Source organism: Pithys albifrons, chromosome 1, assembly GCF_047495875.1.
Source record: "Pithys albifrons albifrons isolate INPA30051 chromosome 1, PitAlb_v1, whole genome shotgun sequence".
Taxonomy (NCBI): domain Eukaryota; kingdom Metazoa; phylum Chordata; class Aves; order Passeriformes; family Thamnophilidae; genus Pithys; species Pithys albifrons.
In genome coordinates, this window is record NC_092458.1 from 106758386 (window position 1) to 106768915 (window position 10530).

The 10530-nt window shown below is 39.3% G+C and overlaps 1 protein-coding gene across 9 annotated transcripts in view; it reads left to right on the forward strand.

Moving 5' to 3' along the window:
- The window catches only part of NRIP1 (nuclear receptor interacting protein 1), a 97420-nt gene extending 87109 nt beyond the window's left edge, over window positions 1-10311 (forward strand). For all 9 annotated transcript variants that reach the window (XM_071563173.1, XM_071563183.1, XM_071563163.1 and 6 more), the window contains one exon: window positions 1515-10311. In XM_071563173.1, coding sequence (XP_071419274.1) covers window positions 1882-5367 — 3486 coding nt within the window. In that variant the 5' untranslated portion in view covers window positions 1515-1881 and the 3' untranslated portion in view covers window positions 5368-10311. The remainder of the gene's footprint in view (window positions 1-1514) is intronic.
- The last annotated feature ends 219 nt before the right edge of the window (window positions 10312-10530 follow it).

Genomic DNA, 10530 nt, shown 5'->3' on the forward strand with positions numbered 1-10530 from the left:
TGGCTACAAGTGTCATCTCCTACAACAGGCTTTTGGAGTACCTGAGGGGTTTGCATAAATACATTGTCTTTTTTGAATTTCTCAAAGCTGTAATTAATGAAGTTGTACTGAATAGTGGCTTAATGGTGCATTTGTTTGGGACTTGCATCTTAAAGGTGACCTTCAAAGCAAACTTGTATCAGACAATAAGAAATCTTGACAAAAATTCAGTACTATTGTCTTAAATGCAACACAGAGAGTATCAAGTGCTACTCATTCCTTTTTAATAGCATCATGCTGTCAGCTTAATTACATTTTGAAACAGGAAAATGTGGCTGCAAATAAACACTTTATTTTTAGAAGCTGGAAAAAGGTGTTTTCCAGATTAAGTGCCTTCCCACATGTTTGAGGAAGTAAGTCTGTCTGTGTTGATGTTACTATTGCTGGATACTTGATGTATTCATTGGAAATTAATTTTTTAAGGATTTGTTATTTGTGATTTTAGTCTATGTTGGGTCAAAACTCTGCAAAAGCCCACCCAGAGGTGCACAGGTTTTTGAAGGAACAATAAGATGATTAGTAATTTTCAATTAGATGAATCCACATTTAAGTTGTTACATATTTGAATGAACACATAAATGCTGGCTAATGTAGGCATGTATTTCTGAGGGGAGTACTGAGACCTCAGTAATAGCTATCAGCTTTTCATTTGATATTTAAATACGTGGATATACACATTTGCACTACAATGCATTGCTGGATTGTTTTACTTTGGGGGTTTTTTTTGAGGTAGCTCAGTTTTTAGTGTTTCTCTAAATGACTTAAAGCCTAATAAGGGAGTATTTGCACAGAGGGATATATGGGCTGTTAACTTTATTTAATTTTTCTTCTCATTCTTTAGTTTTTTCAGATATGATGTTTTTCTGGCACCTAGTTGCCTGTAGGTTTTGAATTAAAAAACAGCCTTTGGGAAATCAGTCATAAAATATTCATTCACTTTAAGGAGGCAAGGATTTCATCTGTGTACATCCTTTTTAAACTTGTAAATACAAGTTTTCAATGGGCTTTTAGTCTATGAAGGCAAATTGCAGAGTTAAATATGCAGAAAGACACTTACCTTTGCTCATGTTGAATATTTATGCCAGTTTAGAACTGCAAGAGGGAAGGAGGAGACCTGTGTGGTGTAATGGTAGCAGTATTGAACTGTTGTGACAACTGTTCATGCTTTCATTGACCAGCTTCACAACTAAAAAGAGAAGAGATGCATCTTGCACAAGCAAGTATAAAACTTTGTCTTAGAGTTGTTTTCACAAAAGCCTTTAAATTAGTTATAATACATTTTGCCCATTGCTTGATTTTTAGTTTCTTCTGGAAGGTGGTCTTTGCTTATGTGTCCTTAATCTCTACCTAAGACAATGTGTTGGGGGGGGGTTGGTGGTTTGGTTTTTTTTTTCCTAAGAAAGAAAGGAAAAGAAGTCTTAAGCACTTAAAATGTATCCTAAATATTTTCTTTCTGTTTTGTGTTTCACACTTAGGAATTTTATGTGCTTGGTGGAGATGGAAAAAGAAGAAAAGCAAGCCAGCTTCCTGGAGAAAGAAGGCAGTACATACTTAATGGAACTTTATTTCTGTGGACCCATGTTTTGAGTGCTCCTCCTAGACATCGTTCATAAATATTCTAGATATCAGCAGATTGATATGATTGGAAGCCTGACTCATCAAACAGTATACACTGGGAGAAGCTTTCTTAGAATAAGACATTTTCTATTGTTTCTGAAAGTCTGTGAGAAAACACTATAGACATCTACCTGTTTTTTTTCTTAATTCTGCCTCTCAATTATTCAGCAAAGCTAATCTTTGAAGTGAGTAGAACCAGAGCCTTTTTGGAAACTTTTATTGAACATGACTCATGGAGAAGAGCTTGGCTCTGAGATGCACCAGGATTCTGTTGTTCTAACTTACCTAGAAGGATTACTAATGCATCAAGCAGCAGGAGGCTCAGGTACTGCAGTTGACAAAAAGTCTACTGGGCATAGCGGAGAGGATCAAAACTTTAAGATTTCAGGAAATATATTTCCCAGCTGTCAAAGTAATGGTCCAGCTCTTAATACAAGTACATATCGGGGATCTGGCATGCTGCACCTCAAAAAAGCAAGACTGTTGCAGTCTTCAGAAGACTGGAATGCAGCAAAGAGAAGGCGGTTGTCTGATTCCATTGTGGATTTAGATGGGAAAAAGGAAGCTTTGTTGGCTGGCATGGTTGAAAATGTGCCTAAAGGCAAACAGGATAGCACATTACTTGCCTCTTTGCTTCAGTCATTCAGCTCTAGGCTGCAGAGTGTTGCTCTGTCACAGCAGATTAGGCAGAGCCTTAAGGAGCAAGGGTATTCCCTTAGCCATGATTCCTTACAAGTGGAGAAAGATTTAAGGTGCTATGGTGTTGCATCCAGCCACCTGAAGACTCTGCTGAAGAAGAGCAAAGCAAAAGATCAGAAGCTGGACAACAGCTTGCCTGATATAACAAAGAATCTGCCCAAAGAGAGGTTTATAGAATCCCCTCATGCGGTGCAGAGTGGCCCTAAAGTGATAAATGAGCCTCTGTCATGTGCTGCAAGATTGCAAGCTGTTGCAAGCATGGTGGAGAAACGATCCAGCCCTGCTGCTTCCCCGAAGCCCAGCGTAGCGTGCAGCCAGCTCGCCCTGCTCCTTTCCAGCGAGGCCCACTTGCAGCAGTACTCCAGGGAACACGCTTTGAAAGCACAAAACGCCAATCAGATTGCAAGTGAGAGACTTGCAGCCATGGCCAGATTGCAAGAAAGTGCTCAGAAAGACATAGGCCAATACGGTCTGGCAAAAGGAATGACAAGCCATCTCAATGGTCAGGCAGGATCATCACCCAAACCAGTATCTAGCAAAAGCAATATGGCACCATTTCAGAGTTCGGTGGGAATCATGCATTCACCTCCCAAAACTGTGGGATACAAAAGTACTGTGGAAAGGAGTAACCTGAAAACCTCTCCCAGCAACAGTTTGCTCTTGCATTTGCTGAAGAGCCAGAATACCACCAAGCATGTGAAAGGGCGTGAGCAGAGTGAGAGAGTCAGCATTTTTGAAGACAGTAGCACACCAACAACTGTTGATGAGTATTCAGACAACAATCCTAGTTTTACAGAAGACAGCAGTGATGATGAAAGCTCCCATTCTAACTGTCTTCCTATAGACTTATCCTTCAAACAGAGGACAGATAAACCAGATGCAGGTCCACCTGCATCCCTGGATAACCTGACTAAGTCCTTGCTTAATAACTGGGATCCAAAAGTTTCCTGTACAGAAAACAAGGAAGAGAAAGACACTCCCAAAGCTTCCAAGCTGAATCCCCATCAGAAAGTAACACTGCTTCAGCTGTTACTTGGGCATAAGAGTGAAGAACAGATAGACAAGAGTAATGACCCTCAGGAACCACACAGTGCAGCTGATGTGGCAAAATTCACTGTTCAGACTGGGAAAAGGACTCCTGTTACTGACAGTCCCAGTGCAAATCGAATGACTCCATTAAGCACTCCACCTTTGCTGGCTTCTGCAAAAGCAGACTCTCCTATAAATCTCTCACACCCATCGCTAGCCATCAAGCGCAGCTCACCACCATATGCCTGCAGCATCCAGCCAGACAGACTGATGAATCCTGCATCCAAACATCTGATAGACCTGTCTAAAAGCAAAGAGATTCAAGGAGCCAAGCTGAGCAGGAATGACAGTCCCCAAAACTCTTCAGCATTCAGTGCCAGCAAGCTGTTGCAGAACCTGGCTCAGTGCGGCATGCAGACTTCCATGTCGAGTGAAGAACAAAGAGCCAGCAAACAGCTGCTAGCAGGGAACATGGATAAACCTGTAGGCTTGATTGATAGATTGAACAGCCCTCTGCTTACAAATAAATTGAGTACCCATGAAGAAAATAACAAAATATTCAGTTGTCAGCCTGCGCCCGTGGAACAAGGACTTCCAGGTTCGGAAATAGAAAATCTCCTTGAAAGGCGCACTGTCCTTCAGCTGCTTCTGGGAACTCCCAATAAAGGTAAAAGTGAAAAGAAAGAGAGGATGCTTTCAAGAGATGAAAGTTCTCAAGAACAGACAGATAAGGCTTTGAATGAGCAAATATTGACGGTGAAAATAAAAACTGAACCATCTGAAGATTCTAATGTTCCTTATAATCCAAATGCACAAGTAAGAGAGTGCAAGAGTAATAAATTTCAAGGATTTGTTCATTCACTGCAGAGAAACACAGCTGCTTCTCCACCATCTGAGGAGTTGAAGTCTGAGCCTCTTTCACCTCAAGATTTCTCTTTTTCCAAAAATGGCCTCCTAAGTAGGTTGCTGAGACAGAATCAAGATGGTTACCCTGCAGATGAGCTGGACAGGAGTCACCGAAACAATGAGCTGACACACCTTGAATCTAAGAGTCTTTGCACAGTACCGAAGAAGAGGAAGCTTCACACTGAACCTTTGGAAAGCCCATTAAAAAAGATGAAAAATAATGTGTCTGATGCTGCAAACAATCACACTTCTCCTTCCGAGGCACTGTACGGGCCTTTGCTTAACCAGCAAGAACTGAAATTCAGCAGAAGTGATGCTGAATTTAAATATGCTGTAAGCCATGGTTCAAATAGTGAAACTGAAAATAGGAGTTGGTCTAGAGATAGTAAAGGCTTTAATGTGTTGAAACAGCTGCTACTCTCAGAAAACTGTGAGAGAGATCTGTCACAACATAGGAATAACGTACTAACGGAGGGCAAGAAAAAAGGAAACAAAACCAGTGCAACAATTAATAAACCTGAATTCACCATTTCTTCAGTGAGATCGTTGATGGGAAGCCCTGTGCAACAGAACAATTGTGTAGATCATAGAACATTTCAGTATCCTGTAGCAGTAAAGAGCCCTGCCAGTTCCCCCTTCCCTGAACATTTGGGGAATACGCTATCTAGGCTTGAGCCTGACCAGTTTAGCATGTGTTCCATGCCCAGTGAAAAAGGGCCCATCAGATGGGTGATCACAGGTATGGACAAGAATGATTATGAGAAGGACTCTCCGAGACTGACCAAAACCAATCCAATATTGTACTACATGTTACAGAAAGGCGGCAACTCTCTTAGTAGCCAAGAAGCACATGACAAAGAAATTTGGAATGAACCTTCATTTACTGAGAGTTCAACTCATGTTACAATCAAAGAGGAGTTGCCATCTGACACAGAGCTTAAAACTTCTTTTAGTAACTTAAGAAGCCCTTACAACAGCCATATGGGGAGTAACACCTCTCATCAACATGGTGGTGTGAATGGAGAAGTGCATGGACTTCTGGAAAAAGTGCGAACAATCAAAAAAGAGCCAGAATAAACTGCAGCCTCCTCAGTGAGTTTACAATCAGCGGTTTTGAATCTTTGTTAAAAAAAAAAAAAGAAAAAAAAAGAAAAATTAGTATGAACTTGACTACTGTATAAATTGAGCATGATTTTAAAAAAAGCATGGTTAATTGAAACATGTTTTCATTTGATAAACTTTTTATTTTTCTGGTGATGTTATTTAAAATACATGTAGATAAAATTTGCTTTACAGTAGATTGTCACAAGGAAACTAGAAAGGTTGTAATTTGTACAAGACGTTTCTGTATATGTATCAGATTAAGTTATGAGTACTCTTTGATCAGAGTCTTATTTGGATCTGCAAGTTTTTGGTATAACAAAGTATAAGCATACAGCCTAGGTGGTGGTAATGCTGCGTTTCCTCCCTCCCTGTAAAATAATCCTTATTTTTTGAAGCCTGAGCATAGAGACAGTGTACTTTTTTTTTGAATGTTTATCATGTTTTGTGACATTTTAAGAATAACTTTTAAGAAATGGAGCAGTCCGTCCAAGGTATTAGCTCATCATATTGGAAAACCTGCGTCAGTGTTAATAATTGAAGTGCACTGAAATGTATTTTTTAGTGCTTCCAAAATTTGTATTGTTATTTTTAAATCTTGTTTGTGTCCTGCCAGAATAGTGGTGTAAAATCTATTTTTCTTCCTTACCCTGCTCTTGACAAATGCCTTCCTCAGAATTCTTAGCCATAGTTATGAGTTACTAATTATGATTAAGGGTTTTATCTAGGTCTTTATAAAAAAGGCAGATTTTCATAGGCCGTGCAAGTACTGCATGAGTCCTTTTGTCAGCACATTCCTACCCCTTCCCTACTGAAAAGGGGAAAGCCAAAATGCCTCTTGGAGTAGTGTGATTGAGAAGGCTTAGTGCATACGTCTAGTGAGGAAAATGGTGGAAAGCTTGTGAAGTGGATGAGTGGAATTGTCTGTTCAGCACCATCCTGCTTCCCTGCAGAACACCATCAACTACACTGAAGCAGCACATCAGACTTCCACTCAAAGATGGAATAGGATTTTAATAAAAAATGTGTAGGCCTCTTCCTACAACCAGGGAAAGGATCCATAATCTGCCAATATTTATTACTTTCTGAACAGCTGATGCATGGTCTAATGCACTACCCTTTCACTGCAGAAAACCTGGTTTTAGAGTAATTTTCCAGGTTGCACTGAAGATAAAACTGTGGGTTTGTCATGTTCTATAATGGATACTGGTACATGTCTGAGAAATCCTCCTCTGCCCTTTTCCTCAATCCCCACCTGTGCTGCGATTTGTAACATCTGGCAGTATCAGCCTGAGATGGGAGCAACTGAAAATTGCAGTCAAAGCTGAGACACCTGAAAAGAATTGCTGGCTGGGGAAGAGCTGTGTGGCACCGCTTTCCTGTTAACGCTGTCAGTGTTAACTCCATTTGCAGCCCTTATTTCTCATGGGGGAGGAGGAGGACAAAATCCAGTTCCTCTAAATTATGTGAATTATTGGCAAGCAGAAGTTTTGCTGAACTATTTACTCCCCTGGAAAAAATTTTTTCTCTCTGGGTTCTTAATTTCACTGATAATCCCCTCTGCTATCAGCAAACAGCTGAGTAGTTGGCTTGCACAGATAAAGAAAGCCACAGTTTTAATTTTGACTTGTCACCACTGAGAGCTGATGACATGACAAAACTGCTGTTTCTGTCCATCTCATGTCTGTGTAGCAGAGATGAGTGATGGGGCATTTTGCTTTTTTCCTGTCTGGTTTGGTTTTGAAGACCCTTTTCCCAGACTACTGTGTTGCTGTTTGTTCCCCATCTCATCCCTGTCCCCAGCCTGGGATCCCTTTCTCCTCTTTCCAGTGCAGTTCCTACTGAAAGGGACTTCTCCTGTCTGCCAGCTGCAAAATGCACCACTATTCTGTTTTGACCCCCTCTGGGAGATACCTTCTTTTAGGGAACACAAATATTTGGCAGTATCTGATATAAAACATTCCCCCTGGTTTTTATGAGAAATAACAGAGCAATTTAAAGATATATTTTTGTGTTATTTCGGTGAAGCATAATATATTAATGGGCTGTACAAAGAAGATTTATATTTTAAAACCTCACACAAATCTAATATCATTTTAAATGTCATTGTCTGAAGTATAATATAAAAATAAAATTTTGTTTGTTTTTAATATTGCATTTATAAGTGGCCCAATGACAATTCAGATGTCTCATAGAGTAATCATTAATGAGATAAAGTATATTTTGGATTGACAGTGGAACTGAATTCTTTTTATATGAGTCAACCCAGCAGAAATATTAAAAAGATGGTATTTGTTCCATCCATTAAATGTCTTTTAAAGTCTTAATTGATTATTTTTCTTGAAACAATGTGTATATAGGTAGGAAATATATACCATATAGAATAATAGATGGTCCCTGGAGTAAATACAGGGTTATAATTTACTTGAAGAGCTCCACAGAAACGTGCAGCTTGAGTGAATGTGGAATAATCTGGTTGAAAAGAACTTCATCAAAGTTGAGATGAAAAGTAGGGAAGAGAATCTGGCCCTAAATAAAGTGATATTGGATTCTAGCAGTGTGCTGACCTATGTATTTATTCTAGGGTAGTCTATTGTTATAATATATACTTTTGAACATTTAGTTTTGAAAGTTCTATGAAATGTTTAAGTTAAATGTTATCAGTTTGACCAGTTAAGGATTTATCTTTCTTTTTAAATGATGTTAATGAAAGAATATTGCCATTCTCACAAACTTCAGGAAACTATAATGTACAAGAATTTAAGTTTAGGATATGCTGTTCATGTAAGAATCTTGCATCTTGCAAACATTGCAGTCTCAAGCAGCAGGTAACACAGTGATGAGGCCCTTGAGAGAGAGCAGGACATACCGAGGGAGTGCTCTCAGTCAGCTGTTAAGAGGGCAACAGTCTTCTGTATGAAATTGTCCAGTATCACTGGTGTTACCCCTTCCCTAGGGAAGACTGGTCCTCTTTAAGTCTACCCCATCTGCATTTACAGCCTTTAAACCTTAGGACCAAAGGCTCTTTAATAATTTTTTGTCTTGTAGCATGGGTGATTAAAAAGGAGTCACTATTTTTTCCCTTGGGACTTTTCCATCAGAAAAGATGGGTGCGGGAGCTGGGTTTGCTGCACCAGCAGATGGACTGGAGGGCTGGCCATGTTTTCCCAAGCAGGTCAAAGATCCATGATTTTCATCATAGATGCATTGCAGACCAAGGTCGTCTCTTGAACAGCACTTGGTATGCTCAGCACCTCCTGTCTCCTATAGCCCTTTAGATTAGAAGTAAAATGGGGTCTTGTCAGATATCAGCAGCAGCAGCTGTATAGGCAAAGCAGTGCAGGATCGATGGGTGCTGGTGGGTGATCTCACCATCCAAGGAGCAGGGAGGGAGGGGAGAAGGAATCCCAGTTGTGGCTGGGTGAGGCTGCTGGAGGAAAGTTCCTCCACCTCATAGAGCAGTGAAGAAGTGAGTTAGGGATTTGTCTCTATACCACACTTAGAGTTGTAATTGCAGCCCCTTGGGTTTTAAACCTGAATTAACTTTAATCTTACTCAACTGGGAAGGCTTGCAACAGTTGGGTTGCTAGGTGTCCGATGCCTTGCTGGAGGGAACATCTGCAGGCTCGTCCTCTTTGTGTGTAGCCCTCAAGCCAGATATATTTGGCGATTGACTTGTAATCACAATGGAGATACGCCTTTTCTTTCCAGAGGGAAGTGTACAGGACTCAGCTAACCGGATTTCTGGTGTCTCCTCTGTTTGAGGAAATGATAGTGGGGGGTAACACGTGATGGCAGAATCAGAGGTGTTTTGCTGCAAGGCTTCTCTGCTGATATCATGTAACTGGGTGGCTTAGTTTGAGAAGTTTATAAAAGTTATGAGATCAAAAGGGAATTCAGCCATAACTTTCACTTTTCTTAGCCATCTACTCTTAGTAATGTTTTTAGATTTTTAATTTACAAATGTTTTTAAAAGAAAGAAATGAGTGGTTTAAATTTTCCCTGCTAAATGTTGGTGAAAGTATTTCAGCTCTCATTGACGTCAGTGACATGATATTACCAGTTTGTTCTCTGCCACATCTTACAGAGGAGTAAACTGGTAAGTATATATTATATATATTTATATATAATGTAAATATGTTGACTTGTTACACCTATAATATGTTGAAATTGGTTTTTAAAAGGTGATGTAAATAGTGGTTTCCTTAATGAAAAATACATATTTTGTATTGTTCTAATGCAAAGGAAAAAACCCTTTTAATCTTTTTTGTTATGTATATTCCATGTATAAGTGTAAATATGATCACATAGGTTTAAAAACTTTTGCATGTATGTATACAGTTGCAAGTCTGGAAGAATGTATAGAAAAATACTTTTATTTAAAGTTGTGATTACCTGCTGCATGAAAAGTGCATGGGGGACCCTGTGCATCTGTGCGTTGGCAAAAAAAATGTCTTAACAAGTCAGGTCAGTTCAAAACACAACAGTATTCCACTTCTGGACATGACTTCTGCTGTGGTATTTTAGCTTTGTGAAAGAATGTGCTTCAAATCAAAAGGGTCTGGAAAAAAAATGCAAAACTACTTTTAAAACATGAAGTGCTCATACAACTATAATCAGTCATGTAAGTTCAGGACTCCATTTTGCATAACTGAAATATTGTACCAGGACTATTCCATCCCTGTAAAACAAAGGAGTGTTGATTTTCATTGCCATACATAAGAATTTGGGATTTTACCACAACCAATTTTATTGTGATGTGTCTTCAGTAATTTATCTAACTGGTCTCATTTTTTTATTAGAAATTAATTTCCTCATGTGATGTCACAAAACTGTACATACTGCAGTGTGAAGTTTTTTTAAATCTTTCAGTGTTTACTTCCTGCAGAAGATTTGAATAAATGAGAAAAATGCATTGTCTTGATGGTTTTTAAATCTGCTTTATTTCATGTGTTAGTGGACTCTCTGTACCTGTGCTGTTAACACAAATACCTGACAACAAAAATACCTCAAGGACTTAGGCACACATAACCTTCAACAGAGCTACTGACTGGAAACGGAGTTGTAGAGCTGGAAGTGAAACAATCTAAATCAGATTAGCAGCTTTACTTTAGAAAGCTCTGTCCCATGTTTTATTCA